Source organism: Anomaloglossus baeobatrachus, chromosome 2 (genome assembly GCF_048569485.1).
Source record: "Anomaloglossus baeobatrachus isolate aAnoBae1 chromosome 2, aAnoBae1.hap1, whole genome shotgun sequence".
NCBI lineage: Eukaryota > Metazoa > Chordata > Amphibia > Anura > Aromobatidae > Anomaloglossus > Anomaloglossus baeobatrachus.
In genome coordinates, this window is record NC_134354.1 from 307,012,022 (window position 1) to 307,033,864 (window position 21,843).

The window sequence follows — 21,843 nt, forward strand, 5'->3', positions numbered from 1 at the left end:
AATAATGTCCTGTATTCATATAACATTATTGCAGTACACTAATACAAAATATTGTACAGTACAAAACATAAAACAAATTAAACTACACTTTAGCTTACAATAGAATTGTTAGTGTGCGGGAGGAACAGTATAAGCAATGTGCTGTACTGGTTAGCCGAAAGAGAGTGCAATACTGTATCCACAAATGTAAATTGCTAGAAATGCTATATAGTATATACTGTACTGTACAATGGTATATTGTATACAGTGTACAGTACATATGTACAGAAAGTTACCTCCAGAGCGCGGAGAAAGGACAGAACCGGAAGTGTGCACGATGAGTACTTGCTCTTATTGCAAAGCATTGCTCTTAAACCAAGTTACAAATTTTTAAAAAGTTTTGCTTGTCTTGCAAAATGCTCTCTCACCAAGTTACTCTTAAACCAAGGCTCCACTGTATTTTTAATTTTTGTATTCATATACTCTATACAGCATAACTTTGCATATGTATTCTTTACATAAATGTAATTGGCTTGTGGACAAATGTCTCTGGATTTGTTTTCAGTGACCTCTCCTTTTAATTCTATTTATATTCTCAATAAAGCTATTTTTAGTTGCTGGAATGCACTACAAGGAACTTGAGGATTCCTAGCAAATACAAACTTGGAAATCTTAGATATATTGTCTCCAATGAGGACATGACAAAACCATGAGGGTCATTTTTGTACATTTTTAAATATTTAGCAAACTCAATGTACATATGACAATTTCTAATAGAGGAAAAGAGACTGTACACAAGGCTTAGAAAGATTATGCAAATTTATTCAATTTAAAGCGTACAAAACAGTATAAAAGGTTAAAATAGGATTTGTAATGAGAGGACCAGCAGGTGGCGTGCTCACACCACAACTCAGTGATCAGTCTATAAGGATTGAAATGGCTGTACTAGAACACCATACTGAGATGCCTGCCAAACACTGCTCATATAATTATATGTAAATGGCTGCCATACGGCATGCTCTGAGGACCAATGGTCATACAAGAGAAAGACTAAGCAGTGTCAGAAGGCAAGACAATAGGTGCACGTAAATGGGTTGAAAAACCTCAGCACACTGGATGTAAAGTCATATACCTGAGTTGTGGGATGAGGATCCGAGAGAACCTCATCCCACAACTCAGGTATATGACTTTACATCCAGTGTGCTTAGGTTTTTCAACCCATTTACGTGCACCTATTGTCTTGCCTTCTGACACTGCTTAGTCTTTCTCTTGTATGACCATTGGTCCTCAGAGCATGCCGTATGGCAGCCATTTACATATAATTATATGAGCAGTGTTTGGCAGGCATCTCAGTATGGTGTTCTAGTACAGCCATTTCAATCCTTATAGACTGATCACTGAGTTGTGGTGTGAGCACGCCACCTGCTGGTCCTCTCATTACAAATCCTATTTTAACCTTTTATACTGTTTTGTACGCTTTAAATTGAATAAATTTGCATAATCTTTCTAAGCCTTGTGTACAGTCTGTTTTCCTCTATTTGAAACTATATCTGTATATGGCTTTCTCCATGTACTTATTATGGCACTGACTCCTACTCCGTGTATGTTGGTTGTTCTAACCCTCTATATATGACAATTTCTAAAGCTATACTTGCTTTGAAATTTAAAATAATACTGTTTCTCAATATATTTGTAAAAAAATGACCAGCTAGGGGTACGGTAATCCTTACCACCACCTTTGAAAAATACTCATAACCAAAGCAGTTTACCGTACCAAATAAAAATCTTGTCAAGATAAAAATGAAATATTTGTGAAAAATAGAACTTAAAATAGACAGTTAAAGTGTAAGATGTATATAATTATACAGGTGAAATTAAGAACAAAAAATAAACATAAATATATAAAAACTTATGGCACAATAAAAAAAAAAAAGAAAAAGAAAAAAAAAAGGAGAGCGAGGGAGGTCACTAATAACGGACCATGTCCATGTGAAATAGGATAGGGGAATAGGGGAATCACAGCATGCACAATCCATCCCTACACAACACAATGGTAGAAGCCCAATGGAGTCTAGCACTTTCAGCAAAGCTCTTTCTGCTGGGATCTGCCTCCCAGTTTGGAGGAGTGAGGGGAGAAGGAGTGAGTCCAGAGGATGAATAGGTTATCTGATGTCAGGTAGTGCACTCTGGCTTGACATAGGGATGGCTCCATTGTTGGGATGACAATTTTGTCTCAGGCTTTGGAAGTAGGATGCCTGCACAGGTTTGTGACCCTGCAAAGCACGGACCGCCTCTTCAATGCTGAACCAGCGCCGTTTTCGACCTAGGAAGGAGCAACTGGACTTGTCATATAAGATCACAGCTTTCATAACGGACAACTAATCACTAATCACTTTTCCAGCATTCTTTGCATGAACTAGTTCTAGACCAGTCAAGTAGCGCCACCCTCTGGACAGTCAGCAGTCATCATGAGCGCGCCCCTTTCTCACCAGATGGCGTTTTATTTTGTTTTATGACCGTTATACTCACTCTCTTTCCTATCCATGTCTCCATGATTACATTCACATTAATTAATATGCAGTTATACGGACTGTTGTGAACGCTGTGTGTTTACTTTATTCTGTGGCGATTTATGAAGCTTATAATAAACCCACTAAAGAAGTGAATGAGAAGCATTCGTCATGGAGCAGCTGAGTGGGCCGATCTGCCACAGCATTTCTCATTTTATTATGCTACTGTAGATGGTACAAGCTGCTATATATTTATTGTTTAGGTTAATAATCATGTAGGAAATGGCTTTTATGTGGTTACTAAAACATTTCAATGTAGTCATGTTTCGCTGTATATAATCACAGCTACAGCATGATTACTGCATGATATTTGTACCCAACCCAATTGTGAGCTTTGCTGGCAATGGGAAATATATGACTCTTTATTCCCGCTCATTTAATTACGTCCCTGCTGGGAGTTTTGTAAGTATTATATTGGAGTATTTCACCTGGTTACCTTTGACATATACTAATGGGAACACTTTGTATTTCAGTCATGTTTCCAGCCTGGACAATTGAGGTGGACTAGGTCTATTTTGTCGTAGTGACCTTAGTAGTTAGTTCTAAAGATAAATACCCAACCTTTTCTTTACACAGCGACTTCTGTCTATGGTTTGTCATTTCTGTCAAACTGGAAAACTTTAAGTATCTAATCCTTAAACACACAATCATGACAGAGACAATATGAACAAACTGAATTTACCAATACTGACTGAATCTTCCCAATCTTCAAGGGTCTCCGTTACAGTTAACACATACACAAATGTTCTATGTTTCCGTTCAAAGTTCTGTAGAGAAGAGAAAGTGGGGAGGGGGGAAACAAAATAGATACAAGTCATACACACTATTTTTACTTTGCGGAAAGTTAGTTGTTGCTTTCAGTAAGAGGTTTGTTCACATTAAACATTATCGCAATAGCAGTAATTGTGTAGCCAAGTTGTTAGCATAACACAAATAAATGCAGAAGCAATCGCAGGACAATTCCAGGCCCATATGTGATTTTCCAGGTTCTAAGATCCTAGACTGCCGAGTGTGATCCTGAATAGTGATGGGCGGAACCAGACTGGAAAAGTACAGATCCGCGCGGTTTCAAAAGTATCTGGGTGCCGGAACCAGGATTCCGGGTCTTAATCCAGATCCGGCACTGAAGAAATTAAAAAAATATATAGGAAAAATAAAGAAAATAAAAACACAAAGCAAGCACTTCATACTTACTTAGGCTCCGGCGCGGCTGTAACTGCTCCCGTGGCCTCTTCTTCCCTTCCTGGGCCGCAAATTACTGCTCATCCATATTCACTGCTTTCAACGTCCACCAGCCGTCCAGGGTTCTGTGATTGGTTGCAGTCAGATGCGCCCCCAGCCTATGTAGCAGCGTCTGACTACAACCAATCACGGGCGCTGTTTGCGGGTCAATATCATGGTATAAAAATAAAATATTTGGCCTAGGGTCCCCCCATATTATGATACCCAGCACAGATAAAGCCCATGGCTACAACCCTCAGCCATGCGTTTATCTTGGCTGTATATAAAAATAAGAGGAACCGCATGTAGCTTTTCTTTTTTTTTTAATTATTTAAATAAATAACACTGGGGAACGCAATTTTTTAGGAGTTAGGTCAGACAACTGTTCTTAATTAATTTTTGGATGCTGAATCCAGAAATGATCTCAGTTTTTCTCTATCACGTCAAGTTTTTGAACTATAGGATTTTTGTCTTCTCAAAAATATGTAAACTACTGTACCTAAAAAGTGTTTGTTTTTTTAAAAATAGTACAAATATGAACAAAAAAATGAAATATATAAGAAATAGGCACTGTCTCAGTTGTGACTACTCTTACAAGTTGCCACGTAGCTCTATATGAGTCGAATTGTACTCAGATAAGTCTTATTACAGAAATCAGTGCAATTGTGCTTCTATGGCAGGTAAGTTGAGGAGGAAAAACTTGACGTGATAGAAAAAAACTGACTACATTTTTGGAATCAGCATGCCAATTTTAGTATAAATCAGCTCAAAAGCCTAACTCAACAGAAACTTTTTTTCAAATTGTTCCCCAGTGTAATTTAAAAAAATAATGGCGTGCGATCCCCGCCAATTTTGATACCCAGCCAAGATAAAGCCAGATAAGCTGGGGGCTGGTATTCTCAGGCAGGGCAGGTCCATTTGAAAAATATCAGCCTTCAGCCGCCCAGGATTGTCGCATCCATTACATTCGACAAGCCCAGCGCTTTACCCGGCTCTTCCCGATTGCCCCCGTGCTGTTGCAATCGGGCTAATACAAGGGGATAACAGCCCACAGTTGTCACCAAGCCCTAGAATTCTAATGGCAGGCATCTATGAGACCCCCCATCATTAATCTGTAAGTAAATAAACAAACACCAAAAAAAATCCTTTATTTGAAATAAAACAAAAAAAAAATCACCCTCATTCACCACTTTATTAACCCCAAAACACCCCTGCAGGTCCAACGTAATCCACATGAGGTCCCACGACGATTCCGGCTCTGCTACATGTGAACTCATAGCGCGCAGCCATAGAACATGACTGCCCACTGTAAGCATCTGGAAGAGAGTGAGCCACGCGATCAGCGGTAACGTCACTCAGGCGATTTCTGGCCACATCATATCCTCCATCTGAGTCCACATATAGCCTGAGTGACGTCACTGCTGATCGCTGCTCAGTCTCTGCAGTTACAGCATGCGGCCATAGTTCTTTGGCTGCACGCTGTAATTTCAGCTGTAGCAGAGCTGAATCGTCGGGGGACCTCGTGTGGAGTAAGTCGGACATGCAGGGGTGTTTTTGGGGTAATAAAGTGGTGAAAGAGGGTGTTTTTTTGTCTTTTATTCCAAATAAAGGATTTTTTTGCTGTTTGTGTTTATTTACTTTACTTAGATTACTAATAGGGGCCTCAGACGCCTGCCATTACTAATCTAGAGCTTAGTGGCAGTTGTGGACTGACATTAATCTCTTATATTACTCCGATTGGCACCGCACTAGGGCAATCGGGAGGAGCCGGGTAAAGAGCCGGGCTTGTCACATCTAACAAATGCGACATCCCGGGCGGCTGCAGGCTGGTATTATTAGGCTGGGCCTCCTGAGAAAACAAGCCCCCAGCTGTCGGGCTTTATCCTGGCTGGGTATCCAAGTTGGGGGGACCTCACGTCGTTTTTTCAAAATTATTTAAATAGTAATAATAATAAATAAAATAAAAAAAGCCACATGCTGTTCAACCCATTTTGATACACAGCCAAGATAGGCGCAAGGCTGAGAGCTGCAGCCTGTAGCTGTATGCTTTATCTGTGCTGGGTATCATAATATGGGGGGACCCTACGCCATTTGTTTTATTTATTTATTTCTATACCAAGCTAGATGCACACAGTGCCTGTGATTGGAAGCGTCAGCTGACATGTTGACACTCAGTGTGGGGGGGGGGGCACGTCTGACTGCAACCAATCACAGGCGCCGGTGGGCGGGGAAAGCAGAGCATATGAAATGAGCCTAATGCGTGGCCCTGGAAGTGAATGTTCGACCTGGAAGCCGTGTACAGCCGTGTCTCGGTAAGTACAGCGTCCTTACTCCCATCTCCCTATCCCTTCTACCACCATTTTTATTCGCCGGATTCTGATCCCCATAGACTTATATGGGGACCAGAATCCAGCCCGGAACTGGATTTTTAGAAATCAGATCACCAGGATCAGCTGGTCCCGGTTATCTTCGAGTCCATTCATCACTAAACCTGAAGCACGCCAAGTAGTCCTCTAATGATAAAATTACTGATTAATCAGCAGTAGATTATCAAAAATACACTAAGCGGCCCAGTAAGTGACACACCGCTGGCATCGGGATCTCTGCCCCTACGTTATGCTGCTGCCAGTGAAGTACATCACTGTGGAAAAGCCTATACAGAGTCAGCTGTAGATGTTCAGTGTCCGGTGAGTGCAACTGCGGGGTCTGTCATCTCTCTTTTGGGGCTGTCTTCTCTCTTTAATGAAGTGTCCTGCTGTATTCTTTAACTTTTTTAGCTGCATGGACACTTCAATTTTGAACTGCAAGAAGGGCTTATTTTTGTGGTATGGTTTATATTTAAGCCATACTTAGAAAAGGCCGAAAATTCCTGCTAGGGCTTATTTTCAGGGAAACACAGTAGTGTGCAAAGAAGCATCTGCAGAGATGCTAACACTGAAATATTAATGCACTGGATATTCAAACTGCTTGTTTTTTATGGCGCTTACCTCAAATACTCCAAGAAGACGACCTAGTGTTCCTTTAACACCAGCCTATTGGGGGCAAAAAAGAGTCTTACTGTAAGTCATCACTACATTACTAAATAAACAATAAAAGGTAACAAGAATAATCGAACATTGTACAAGTCTATATGTGTGCATACAGCATTTTTTTTGCCGCTGTGTTTTTGTGCGTTTTTGGCCGCAAAAAACACACAAAAAAACAAAAAAAACTTCACCCGCTGCAAAAACACACTGGAAAAAACGCATGCGTTTTTACCACGTTTCGGTGCGTTTTTGATCACTGCGTTTTGCTGCATTTTTCCAATGCATTGCATGGGTGAAAAATGCAGGAAAGAATTGACATGTCCATTATTTTTTTTTTTTAGCTCAACAACGCAGCTATAAAAAACAGATGTGTGTGGACAGCAAAAATGAAAAGTCATAGACTTTGCTGGGGAAACAAAGTCATGCAGTATTGAGCCAAAAAACGCACCCGAAAAACGCGCAAAAATGCCGCAAAAAAAACGCTCAGTGTGCACATAGCCTAATACTGTCTATAGCAGGGCTCGGGAGGCATATGTGGCTCGTGGGCCCATGATGTGTGGCTCTCAGCTGTCTGCCAGTTTGGTACATTAGCACCAGGTCTTGCAAACGCAAATAGCTTCAAAGAGCAGGTCTCTAGATGGTGACATTTCTGAGTAGCCCCACACAGAAGAGCATCTGAATGGATGTAGAAACCCCTGGATATTGGTATACTGCTTTGCTAAAGAATATTTTCTTTGAACACTATCCTAAAAGTAGGCCATCAAGTTTAGAGACCTGAATAGCCCTTAGCACACTTAACAGACTATAGCCAACACCCCCTAAGCTAGCAATTGTAAAAATGTGCACTACAGTATACAGTGTACACCCCCCCTTTGAAGAAGGAAGCGCTGAAACGCCAGCGTCGGGGAGCGTCACATTCCTGTATCAGTGTCTGGTGGCATTTGCAGCTATTAGGTAATGTGCCTGCTTGTACTTCTCTGTTCTCACCAGCGCTCCTGATAAGGCGTCAGTATACAGATCACAAGCTTTGTTTTTTGCCTGTGCCTCTGATTAGGGCATTCAGTCTATGCAGCAGTAATTATCATAGCAGCACCTGACAGGGCTGCAGTGTTTACATTAACTCTAATCTCATTACATGACTAATAAGGTACTGTCACACATAACGAGATCGCTAGCGAGATCGCAGCTGAGTCACCGTTTTGGTGATGCAGTAGCGATCCAGTTAGCGATCTCGTTATGTGTGACACTTACCAGCGATCAGGCTCCTGCTGTGAGATCGCTAGTCATTGCAGAATGGTCCAGGTCATTTTCTTCAAAGGCGATGTCCTGCTGGGCAGGACACATCCCTGTGTTTGACACTGTGTGACAGGGTCAGTGACTGCTGAGATCGTTATACAGGTCGCTACTGCGACCTGTATTGTTCCTGCATCGCTGGTAAGATCTGACTGTGTGACATCTCACCTGCGACCTCCCAGCGACTTACCTGCGATCCCTATCAGGTCGCATCGTTTTCGGGATCGCTGGTAAGTCGTTGTGTGTGACTGGGCCTATAGACTTGCATATCTTATCCCTGTCACAGCTACTGTCACTGGTATCATTTAACAAGGGCTCTTTTTGCTCTCCGATTCACCCCTTGTCTCAAAGAATTAATACATTTCTGTGTGTATATATATATATATATATATATACTTATATCCTCCATCTTGAGAGTTTATCCTTTTAGGAACTTATCACCCACCCCACTGGTTATACCATCCATTAACTCTTTCCAGCCATCTATGGAGTTTTGGCTGTTCTTTTAACTATTTAACTACCAATGTATGTATATGTATATATATGTGTGCATGCACACTGACCTCTCTTTTCTCCTCTTTTTTCTACTTATTTTGCACTTTATGATTGTTCAGTAACCATAAATCTTGGACACATAAGATTTGCTTATTTATATACTTATCACTTTATGATTAACTAATGTATTGTATTGTATCTATACATTTATTGGTTTGAGATATAATTGGATGAACTTCTATATGGTTGTAATTAATATCCTTGATTATATATAATGCTGTGATACATTCTTTATTTTTATATATATATACATATACTCCCTATTTATATTGAACTCTGAGACAGGGATGATATGTGTTTTTGTGCGTTTTTGGCCGCAAAAAAACACACAAAAAAAAAAAAAAACCCTCACCCGCTGCCAAAACACACTGGAAAAAACGCATGCGTTTTTACCACGTTTCGGTGCGTTTTTGATCACTGCGTTTTGCTGCATTTTTCCAATGCATTGCATGGGTGAAAAATGCAGGAAAGAATTGACATGTCCATTATTTTTTTTTTTTTAGCTCAACAACGCAGCTATAAAAAACAGATGTGTGTGGACAGCAAAAATGAAAAGTCATAGACTTTGCTGGGGAAACAAAGTCATGCAGTATTGAGCCAAAAAACGCACCTGAAAAACGCGCAAAAATGCCGCAAAAAAACGCTCAGTGTGCACATAGCCTAATACTGTCTATAGCAGGGCTCGGGAGGCATATGTGGCTCGTGGGCCCATGATGTGTGGCTCTCAGCTGTCTGCCAGTTTGGTACATTAGCACCAGGTCTTGCAAACGCAAATAGCTACAAAGAGCAGGTCTCTAGATGGTGACATTTCTGAGTAGCCCCACACAGAAGAGCATCTGAATGGATGTAGAAACCCCTGGATATTGGTATACTGCTTTGCTACAGAATCTTTTCTTTGAACACTATCCTAAAAGTAGGCCATCAAGTTTAGAGACCTGAATAGCCCTTAGCACACTTAACAGACTATAGCCAACACCCCCTAAGCTAGCAATTGTAAAAATGTGCACTACAGTATACAGTGTGTCCACCCATATCCTGTCCACCGCCATTAACTTGAGAACAGCGGCAGCTATAGGCATAGAAGTGGTGTCTAGGTATAGTAAAGTCGCTATGCAATGAAACCACCTATAGCGCCACCTGGTGGAAAACAATGGAGTTAGCATTTTTATCTCGAAAACGGAACGAGCTAGAGAAAAAAAAGTGAATTACAAATTTGTAGGGCATCATCAATTCAATACAAATCACCTTACATACAGAAATGCTATAATTAGAACATGTAAAACTCACAAGGCTGCGGACATGAAGCGATACCTCATTGAGACCTTCCTACAAGTCACTTGGTATGGTGGCTGCGTGGAGTGGCCTCCACACTCACCTGACCTGACCCTATTGGACTTCTTTCTGTGATGTCACATCAAACAGCAGGTGTATACGACCCCTCCACCAACATTGCAGGAGCTACGACGACGTATTACAGATGCTTGTACAAACGTGTCACCTACCATATTGCACAACGTGCAGCAAGATACAGTATGCTGTCCAGAGTCCAGATGTGCATTGCAGCTGACAGTGGGCACTTTGAGCATCAAAGTTAAATGAGCACCATATGCGTGACCAGCATTCAATGTTTTGTGGTGGGGGGGGGGGGGGGGGGGGTTCATGGGTTTCATACCATAGCATTTCTGTGTGCAAGGTGTCGATTTGTATTGAATTGATGATGCCCTACAATTTTTTAATTCACTTTTTTTCTCTCTCTCGTTCAGTTTTTAAGATAAAAATACTAATTCCGTTCTTTTCCACCAGGTGGCGCTATAGGTGGTTTCATTGCGTAGCACATGGCTACTTTACTATACCTAGACACCACTTCTATGCCTATGACTGCCGCCGTTCTCAAGTTAATGGTGGTGGACAGGATATGGGTGGACACACTATGTAGAACATTCTCAGAATACCGTATTTTTCGTTTTATAAGACGCACAGGATTATAAGACACACCCCAAATTTAGAGATAAAAAAAAAGGTTAAAAAAAAAATAAATAAAAAATTGGGGTCAGTCTTATACTTTGGTGTTGTTTTACCGGAGGGGAGTGGTGGCAGCAGCGAGTCAGTGCTGGCAGGGGGAGCTACGGCAGTAGTGTGGTGGAGCAGGCCGGTGCGGTTAGTGTCCCAGATGCTCTGTCGGCGGTCCAGGCTTCAAAGAAATGGTGCCCAGGGCGGCACTTGCGCAGCTGGAGCTCTCATCTAAGAGCTCCATCTGCGCATGTGCTGACTCCGGGCACCATCATTTGAAGCCCGGACCGAGGACAGACCATCTGGGACACCCGCCGCACAGCCACCGTAGTCCGCACAGCCAGCCGGCCGTCTGAACAGAGTGGCAGCAAGCAGGCCAGCCGCCCACCCGCACCGAGAGGCAGCTGGCACCGACAAGCACCTGGCCGCCCGCACCGACAGGCTCCCGGCCGCCCGCACCGACAGGCTCCCGGCCGCCCGCACCGACAGGCTCCCGGCCGCCCGCACCGACAGGCTCCCGGCCGCCCGCACCGACAGGCTCCCGTCAATTCTCCACCTCCCAATAAGCTACATTTGGATTTTAAGACGCACCCCTCATTTTACTCCCAAATTTTTGGGAGGAAAAGTGCGTCTTATAATCCGATAAATAAGGTAACTATTTGTGGTGAGGAAGCAAATTTGCTGTGCAGATTTTTATCTGCATCCACAATATTTAACAGTGAGAACTATTACAAAAAAGTTGACTGAATGGATGATGAGTATTGGTCTAAAGACAGAACACTGAGTACCTCCTCACAAACTTCTCTAGCAGCTGCTGCACTGGGTTCCTCCTCAGGCTCCAACCCACCACCAGGGACAATCCAACGGTCTGGATATCGGCTGCTGCTTACTAACAACACCTAAAAGAAGCACAAGTTACATTAATATACGTACACTTATGCATGCTTCACTTTATTTACGTTATAATATAGAGTTATCCTTTTTCATTTACACGATTCAGTCTTGGGAAATGTGCATATGGTGATTTTTTTCAGCACAATTTTGTCATAAAACCTGAAGGATTTCCTAGTATCAGCAAGGTCTCATGCAAGCGTTGCTTATTTTTTCTTTGCAGATTTAAATCTGCAGAATGTCAATTCTTTCAGCATTTCTGTTGCAGATTTCACCATACTAATTAATAGGGAGAATTCTGCAACATAAACTTGTGTATTATAGGCCCTGTGTGAACACTGCGGTTTTTGCGGCAGAAAAGGTGCGGTTTTTGTTCCTAACCTTGCCGCAGTCCTTCCCCAGCAAAACCTATGGGAAAAAAAATTCTGTGAGCACACTGCGTTTTTTTTACCTCTAAGTTTTGCTGCAGAATTTCCATAGAAATGGTACAAAAACCCGCAGGTACCAACCGGCTGCAAAACCGCGTCAAAACTGCGGGTGCGTTATTACTGTGATTTTTGACATGGGTGCGGTATTCTGGCAGAGGGTGCGGATTTTTCTTAAGAAAATATTATTTTCCAGTGCACACAGGGCAGCATTTTTCCTGCCAACACATCAGGATTTGCAGTAGAAACTTTTGCTCCTAATCTTGAACGTGTGGACATGGCCTTAAGGCTAGTGATGTCGCTGCCGATCGTACCCGCCTCCGTCGTTTGTGCGTCACGGGCAAATCGCTGTCCGTGGCGCACAATATCGCTAGGCCGCGTCACACGTACTTCCCTTCCTAACGACGTCGCTGTGGTCAGCGAACAGCCTCTTTTCTAAGGGGGCAGTTCATACGGCGTCACAGCGACGTCACACGGCAGACATCCAATAGAAGCGGAGGGGCGGAGAGCAGGCGCATAAAAGTCACGCCCACCTCGTTGCTGGAGGACGCAGGTACGGTGTTGTTCGTCGTTCCTGGGGTGTCACACGTAGCGATGTGTGCTGCCTCAGGAACGACCAACAACCTGCATCCTGAACCAGCAACGACATTTGGGAAATGAACGACATTTCAACACTCAACGATTTGGTGAGTATTTTACATCGTTAGCGGTCGCTCGTACGTGTCACACGCAACGACGTCGCTAACGAGGTTGGATGTGTGTCACGAATTCCATGACCCCAACGACATCTCGTTAGTGATGTCGTTGTCCCCTTTACACTTGAAAATAAAGACTTGCTTCCACTATTATCTCCCAGCCCAATAACCCAACATAATCAAGGTTAGCGTACCACTATTCCATGTCGTTGTGGTTATGTGTGGTTTCTAGAGAAGAACTAATCAACTTGCAGGACCATCCATAGGCTTCGACTTGGCGTGACATCATCCATCACACCAGACTGGCTTACCAATAGAGGAGCCGACAGGCAGGAGACGGATCACAAAGTCTCATCCAGTGGCCACAGAATACTGACCTGGCCGCCGTTCCAAGGTCCTACAAATTTATTTGCTCAAGTTAATAGTTTCTCAAGTTTTTCAGGAGTTCGGCAAATAAGAGCATTATTTACTCAACCTACTTTGTCATACAAAAAAGTACAATGCTTCTCGCAAAAATCAAGTCCTCATACTGCTTGGTTAGCAGAAAAAAAAAAAAAAGGTTATGGCTTTTAGAAGAACAGAAAGAAAAAAACTAAAGCACAAAAATTAAAAATCCTTACTGTCCTAAAAAGGTTAATATAAAATTGTTATAGCCCTGTATTGCAAAGTATTGTACCTATTATGCCTGTAGCCATGGCAGGTCCCTCTATGGCAACCTACTGGGAGCCTCTTCTACCTATATACTGCAGCTATTACCCGCAGAATCTCAGTGGTTTTCGCTTATAGTTATTAGTAACTGTTTTGTGTGACATAACTCTCTGGTTTAAGAGCATAAAAACTCAAAGTGTGAAAATTGCAACATTTTCGCTAAATTTCCAATATTTTCACAAATAAACACAAAAAATATCATCTTAAATTTACCACTGACATGAAGTACAATATGTCATGAAAAAACAGTGTCAGAATATCCGAGATCCGTTGTAGCGTTCCAGAGTTATAACCTCATAAAGGGACACTGGTCAGAATTGCCAAAAATGGCCTAGTCACGATGGTGAAAACCATGCTCGGGGGTGAAGGGGTTAAGCTGCAAAATGGTGGTTGCAGAAAGGGAAATATTCAAAGCACTTGGTTAACCCCTTCACAACCTATGATATACCCAAGCGTCATGGTAGAGAAGGGGTTCCCAACCTATGATGTGTGGGTACGTCATGGCGATCGTGAGGGCACAGGAGCTGTGCCAGTGCAATCGCTGCCGGGAGCTTGACTTACGTGACAGTGGAGCCCAGGCTCTCACAGCCAGGAGTTGTGCCTGTTTAACCCCCTAAATGGCGCAATTGACAAGCTGTTAGAGCGAATGCACTCCCTCTCCCGTCCAATCAGCACCCCCGATAACTAGAATAAAATGAAATCAAGAAGATGAATGTAAATAAAAGTATTATCGCTGGAAACATCACCTCGTCCCACAAAAAACAAGCTGCCAAACAGCTCCATCAGCAGGAAGCTAAAGTTACAGCTCTCAGAAAAATAGCTATAAAAAAATCAATTTTTATTATGCAAAACATAAAAAAAACTACATAAATATGGTATTGTTCTGTAATCGTACTGATCCGAAAAATAAACCTGTCTTATCACTTTTACCAAACGCGGAATGGCAAATAAAAAAAAAACAGTCTAAAACATCACTTTAGTGATGAAAATGCAATTATTAGGTCTTCATCACAGAATGGTATAACATTATTTGACACACCTGTGGTGTCAGTATCCTCGCTGCATCACTAGTTGTATTCACTCAGGGCGCAGATTGGAAATGTGGTCACTAAGGCTGCTTTCACATCAGCGTTTTTTTGACAAACGTCAAAAAAACGCAAAGCGCAGATAACTGGATCCTGGTGAATGGATGCAAATGCAAGTGGTATATTACAGGATCCTTTCACTGCAAATCAACGGATCCGGTATATGATGCATGCAAAAGCATCTTACCGCGATTCCATTGAAAATGCATTGAAATGACAACGCATTTGTCAAGGATCCAGTCACGTGTTTGCCATTTTTTTGACATCCGTCAAAAAAACGGCGATGTGGAAACATCCTTATATATAAGGTTCAGATGTTCTGGCACCTTAGTGGCTCTGCCAATGTGCAATGACCATTCCTTGAAAAATCTACATTTCGATATGGCACGCCTTCCTTCCCTTCTGAACTTCACATTGTGCCTGAAAAGTAGTTTCTAATCACATATAGGGTATTGGCGAACTGAGGAGAAATTGTGTAACAATTATGTTTCCATTGCCTCCTAATAGCACTTTTAAAAATTACAAACTAGGGGCTAAAACATATTAGTGGAAAAAAATAAATTTTTCATATTTTGCAGCTCAATGTTACACAATTTTGTAAATCATATGTTGGTTTAAAATGCTCATTACACCCCTAGATGAATTTCTCAAGAGTTGTATTTTTTAAAATGGGATCACTTGTGGCAATTTCTGCTATTCTGGCAGTATAAATGGTTCTTTAAATATGACATAGCGCCTGCAGTAGTATATTCCTTCCAAATCTGCGCTTGAATAGTACTCCTTCCCTTCCAAGCCTTGTCGTGCACCCAAACAGTAGTTTTCCACCACACATTGTTACGAATTGGCACCGCCAAAGCCGCAAACAGCCTGCTGCGGTTCCAGTTGCGCCCAGGCGCCAGCTGCCATTTTTGGCCGTTCCTCAGGTTGTCCAGCTGGCTGCTTCCTCCTCCACGTCTAAGTGTGGAGATGCGGCTAGTGCGCATGTGCGTGCCGATTTACCCCAGCCACAGCCGAAGTCCAGTGTTTCGCCTAGTGAGCATGCTCAGCCTGACTGTGCCATTCCTGAGGCGTAGTCCTCAGTTCAGGCTACTGAGCATGCTCCTACACTTAGTGCGAAAAGCCGCTTTGCACAGGTACTTGGACATCGTGCCATGTCTAAGTCCTGTGTTGTGCCTACTGAGCATGCTTGGGCAGATAGTCTGATATTCTGAGACTGTTTAGGCTACTGAACATGCTCAGGCACTCCGGTAAGGACCTCACTGGGCATGTCTGTGAGGTGGCAGGCTCGGATAGGCCGACACACATCAGGTGTCCTGATGATGTGGCCACACCAGACTGGCTCGCGGAGGCCCGCCCCATGACGCGGCACCTCACCATTGGTCGCCAGACGATGACTGGTGAGGTGTTTGGGGCGTGGCAGCCATGAGGTCATCAGTGACATGGCTGTTCCAGATAGGCCGCTGGTGATATCACTGATGACGTAGCACTCCACTATTGGACTCTGGAGGTGCCATTGTGGTCCACCCTGGATTTGGGGCGGAACCAGTTTATAAAAGGTGCTGGAGACAACATGGAGGTGCGCAGTCTTCACATTTGCTCAGACAGAGCACACCTCCATGTTAGAGCCTCATTGCAGCATAAGCCATAGATTGGAAGCGATAGGCAGGGTTAGGCATCCAGTGCTTGTCACGCCAAGATACCCATGTCTCAGCAAGTTAGGTCAGGCGCCGGGCTTCCACCTCCTACCATCCAGTCCTGCTAGTGCAGCCCAGTGGAGTCAACTGGGTTGCGGCTGCTGCGCCACCTGTCCTCCTCATTTTGGCTTCCCAGTCAACGCTACCGGTGTGACCACATGGCCTGACATGTCCTGTACACACGTGGCCAGTTGAGAGCAGTGGTGGCCAGAAACGCTAATCAGGGGACCGCTCGGTCTGGCGCGTCGTACACACGTGGCCGACAGGGCGCTTTCGCGGCGGTCTTCCGGTCAACACTACCTGGTCACCACCGGGCCTGACGTGTTCCCTGCACATGTGCTAACTGGGTTGTCGTCCGGTCTAACGAGTCCCTACACACGTGACCGGTTCCCAGGTCTCCTGTGCAGTCAATAGGTAGTTCCTGGGCCAGGTGAGTGGACCCTGTGACGCAATCAGGTTTCATAGTCTCCTGATCCAAGTGTTACTTAACTTGGCTCAGGCCCCTATTATTTCAGAGCCACCCAGCTCTGTATTCTCCGCCTAACCTTCGGGTTGCAAGCAGCTCCTTTGTTATCCTGAGCACGGTGGGCCCCGACTGGCGATTGGGATATTTACCACCTTATCCTGATCTGCCAGGCCCCCCGTAACACATATGGGGTATTGGTGTACTGAGGAGAAATTGCACAAATTATACTGCCCACTTTCTCCTGTTACTTAAATAAGAAGGGAATTTTGTTACTTACCGTAAATTCCTTTTCTTCTAGCTCTTATTGGGAGACCCAGACGATTGGGGTATAGCTACTGCCCTCTGGAGGCCACACAAAGCACTACATTAAAAGTGCAAGGCCCCTCCCCCTCTGGCTATACCCCCCCGTGGTATCACGGGTTCTCCAGTTTTAGTGCCAAAGCAAGAAGGAGGAAGCCATTAACTGGTTTAAACAAATTAACTCCGAATAACATCGGAGAACTGAAAAACCGTTCAACATGAACAACATGTGTACCCGCAAACAACAAAAAAACATCCCGAAGGACAACAGGGCGGGTGCTGGGTCTCCCAATAAGAGCTAGAAGAAAAGGAATTTACGGTAAGTAACAAAATTCCCTTCTTCTTCAGCGCTCTATTGGGAGACCCAGACGATTGGGACGTCCAAAAGCTGTCCCTGGGTGGGTAAATAAATACCTCATGTTAGAGCTGCAAAACAGCCCTCCCCTACGGGGGAGTCACTGCCGCCTGCAGGACTCTTCTACCTAAGCTGGCATCCGCCGAAGCATAGGTATGCACCTGATAATGCTTGGTGAAAGTGTGCAGACTGGACCAGGTAGCTGCCTGGCACACCTGTTGAGCCGAAGCCTGGTGACGTAATGCCCAGGACGCACCCACGGCTCTGGTTGAGTGGGCTTTTAGCCCTGAAGGAACCGGAAGCCCCGCAGAACGGTAGGCCTCTAGAATTGGTTCTTTGATCCATCGAGCCAGGGTGGCTTTAGAAGCCTGCAACCCCTTGCGCAGACCAGCGACAAGGACAAAAAGTGCATCGGCACGGCGTATGGGCGCCGTGCGGGAAATGTAGATTCTGAGTGCCCTCACCAGATCTAGCAAACGTAAGTCCTTTTCATACCGGTGAACCGGATGAGGACAAAACGAAGGCAAGGAGATATCCTGATTAAGATGAAAAGAGGATACGACCTTAGGAAGAAACTCCGGAATAGGGCGCAGCACAACCTTGTCCTGGTGGAACACCAGGAAGGGAGCCTTGGATGACAGAGCTGCCAGCTCAGACACTCGCCGAAGCGATGTGATCGCAACAAGAAACGCCACTTTCTGCGACAGCCGAGAAAAGGAAACTTCCTTCAGAGGCTCGAAGGGCGGCTTCTGGAGAGCAACTAGTACCCTGTTCAGATCCCATGGATCTAACGGTCGCTTGTACGGGGGCACAATATGACAGACCCCCTGCAGGAACGTGCGCACCTTAGGAAGACGTGCTAGACGCTTCTGAAAAAACACGGATAGTGCCGAAACTTGCCCTTTAAGGGAGCTGAGCGACAAGCCCTTTTCTAACCCCGATTGCAGGAAGGAAAGAAACTTGGGTAATGCAAATGGCCAGGGAGACACTCCCTGAGTAGAGCACCAGGATAAGAAAATCTTCCACGTCCTGTGGTAGATCTTAGCAGAATTCGACTTTCTAGCTTGTCTCATTGTGGCAACCACTCCTTGAGATAATCCTGCAGATGCTAGGATCCATGACTCAATGGCCACACAGTCAGGTTCAGGGCCGCAGAATTCTGATGGAAAAACGGCCCTTGGGACAGTAAGTCTGGTCGGTCTGGCAGTGACCACGGTCGACCGATCGTGAGATGCCACAGATCCGGATACCACGACCTCCTCGGCCAGTTTGGAGCGACGAGTATGATGCGGCTGCACTCGGATCTGATCTTGCGTAGCACTCTGGGCAAGAGCGCCAGAGGCGGAAACACGTAAGGGAGCTGAAACTGCGACCAATCTTGAACCAAGGCGTCTGCCGCCAGAGCTCTTTGATCGCGCGACCTCGCCATGAATGCCGGGACCTTGTTGTTGTGCCGGGATGCCATTAGGTCGACGTCCGGCACTCCCCAGCGGCGACAGATTTCCTGAAACACGTCCGGGTGAAGGGACCATTCCCCTGCGTCCATGCCCTGGCGACTGAGGAAGTCTGCTTCCCAGTTTTCTACGCCTGGGATGTGAACCGCGGATATGGTGGATGCTCTGTCCTCCACCCACATTAGAATGCGCCGGACTTCTTGGAAGGCTTGCCGACTGCGCGTCCCTCCTTGGTGGTTGATGTATGCCACCGCTGTGGAGTTGTCCGATTGGATTCGGATCTGCTTTCCTTCCAGCCACTGCTGGAAGGCTAGTAGGGCAAGATACACTGCTCTGATTTCCAGAACATTGATCTGAAGGGTGGACTCCTGCGGAGTCCACGTCCCCTGAGCCCTGTGGTGGAGAAACACTGCTCCCCACCCCGACAGACTCGCATCTGTCGTAACTACTGCCCAGGATGGGGGCAGAAAGGATCTTCCCTGAGATAATGAGGTGGGAAGGAGCCACCATTGTAGAGAGTCCTTGGCCGTCTGGGAAAGCGAGACTTTCCTGTCCAGGGACGTTGACTTCCCGTCCCATTGGCGGAGAATGTCCCATTGAAGTGGGCGCAGATGAAACTGCGCAAAGGGAACTGCTTCCATGGCTGCCACCATCTTCCCTAGGAAATGCATGAGACGCCGCAAGGGATGCAACTGGCCCTGCAGGAGAGATTGCACCCCTGTCTGTAGTGACCGCTGCTTGTTCAGCGGCAGCTTCACTATCGCTGCTAGAGTATGAAACTCCATGCCAAGATACGTTAGTGACTGAGTCGGTGATAGGATCGACTTTGGAAAGTTGATGATCCATCCGAAAGACTGTAGAGTCTCCAGCGTAGCATTCAGGCTGTGCTGACATGCCTCCTGAGAGGGAGCTTTGACCAATAAGTCGTCTAGGTAAGGGATCACCGAGTGTCCCTGAGAGTGCAAGACTGCTACCACCGCCGCCATGACCTTGGTGAAGACCCGTGGGGCTGTCGCCAGACCAAATGGAAGAGCTACGAACTGAAAATGGTCGTCTCCTATCACAAAACGTAGAAAACGTTGATGTTCTGTAGCAATTGGCACGTGGAGATAAGCATCTTTGATGTCTATTGAGGCAAGGAAGTCTCCTCTGGACATTGAGGCAATGACAGAGCGTAGGGTTTCCATCCGGAACCTCCTGGCGTGCACATGTTTGTTGAGCCGTTTTAGGTCCAGAACAGGACGGAACGAGCCGTCCTTTTTTGGAACCACAAAGAGATTGGAGTAAAACCCTTGCCCTTGTTCCTGCGGAGGGACTGGGATCACCACTCCTTCCGCTTTTAGGGAATCCACCGCCTGCAGCAGAGCATCTGCTCGGTCTGGATGTGGGGAGGTTCTGAAGAACCGAGCTGGAGGACGAGAATTGAACTCGATTCTGTACCCGCGAGACAAAATGTCCGTCACCCACCGGTCTTTGACCTGTGACATCCAAATGCCGGAAAAGCGGGAGAGCCTGCCCCCGACCGGCGATGCGGAGGGGGGGGGCTGGAAGTCATGAGGTAGCCGCTTTGGAAGCGGTACCTCCATTTGCTTTCTTGGGGCGTGTGTGAGTCCGCCACGAATCTGAGTTTCTTTGCGTCCTCTGAGTCCCTTTGGACGAGGTAAATGTTGTCTTGCCCGAACCTCGAAAGGACTGAAACCTCTGCTGCCACTTTTTCTGCTGAGGTTTGGATGTTCTGGGTTGTGGTAAAGAGGAGTCTTTACCCTTGGACTGCTTAATGATGTCAGCCAATGGCTCGCCAAACAGTCTCTCTCTAGACAAAGGCAAACTGGTTAAACATTTTTTGGAACCAGCATCTGCTTTCCAGTCCTTTAACCACAAGGCTCTGCGCAAAACTACCGAATTGGCGGACGCCATTGAGGTGCGACTGGTAGATTCTAGGACCGCATTGATAGCGTAAGACGCAAACGCCGACATCTGCGTGGTAAGGTGCGCCACTTGCGGCACTGCTGGATGCATGATAGCATCCACTTTTGCTAAGCCAGCTGAAATAGCCTGGAGTGCCCATACGGCTGCGAATGCCGGAGCAAACGACGCGCCGATAGCTTCATAGACAGATTTTAACCAAAGGTCCATCTGTCTGTCATTGGCATCTTTAAGTGAAGCGCCATCCTCCACTGCAACTATGGATCTAGCTGCAAGTTTGGAAATCGGGGGGTCCACCTTTGGACACTGTGTCCAGCGCTTGACCACCTCAGGGGGGAAAGGGAAACGCGTATCTTTAGATCGTTTAGAGAAACGCCTTTCTGGGTGAGCGTCGTGCTTCTGGATTGATTCTCTGAAATCAGAGTGATCTAACAAGGCACTCAATTTACGCTTGGGATAAAGGAAACGAAACTTCTCCTGCTCCGCAGCCGCCTCTTCTGCTGAAGGGGCTGGGGGAGAAATATCCAACAGCCTATTGATGGCTGAGATAAGGTCGTTTACCATGGCATCCCCATCCGGGGTATCCAGGTTGAGAGGGGTTCCAGGAGTGGATTCCTGATCACTCTCATCAGACACATCACAGGGAGACTGATTGCGCTGAGACCCTGAGCAGTGTGAAGACGTCGAGGGTCTTTCCCAGCGAGCTCGCTTAGGGTGGCTGGGGCCATCATCTGAGTCATAATCCTCGGCCTGTGAAGCCGGGGACCCCCCTGTGGGCTGGATACATTCCAAGTAAGGGGGACCTGAGGACAGAGGCCTCGCCGTGCCCAGAGACTGAGCCCCATGCATAGATTGCAAGGTTTCAAGGATTTTTGCCATAGACACAGACATATTATCTGCAAAAACTGCAAAGTCTGTCCCTGTCACCGGGGCAGAACTTACAAGCGTCTCAGCCTGGGTCGCTACCTCTCCTGACTCCGGCTGGCGAAGCAGCACCGGGTCGGAGCATTGCACACAATGGGGGTCATCGGAGCCTGCTGGTAGATTAGCCCCACATGCAGCACACGCAGTATACACAGCCCTTTTTGCCTTGGCCGCCTTGCGTTTTGAGGATGACATGTTGCTGCTTCCACAGAGCGATCTGGGATATGCAGCCAGAAGCGCACCTCACAGTGCAAGAAATACAATAT

At 45.6% G+C, this 21,843-nt stretch overlaps 1 protein-coding gene across 2 annotated transcripts in view; it reads right to left on the reverse strand.

Annotated features, from left to right (window-relative positions):
- Positions 1-1,479: 1,479 nt before the first annotated feature.
- The window catches only part of NUDT3 (nudix hydrolase 3), a 41,222-nt gene continuing 20,858 nt past the window's right edge, over positions 1,480-21,843 (reverse strand). Inside the window, exons 2-5 of one of the 2 annotated variants that reach the window (XM_075335874.1) lie at positions 11,443-11,553; positions 6,758-6,802; positions 3,232-3,316; positions 1,480-2,302 (exon numbers count right to left, since the gene is read on the reverse strand). In XM_075335874.1, the coding sequence (XP_075191989.1) occupies positions 2,142-2,302; positions 3,232-3,316; positions 6,758-6,802; positions 11,443-11,553 (402 nt within the window). In that variant the 3' untranslated portion in view covers positions 1,480-2,141. The remainder of the gene's footprint in view (positions 2,303-3,231; positions 3,317-6,757; positions 6,803-11,442; positions 11,554-21,843) is intronic. The other variant, XM_075335875.1, reaches the window with a different exon arrangement.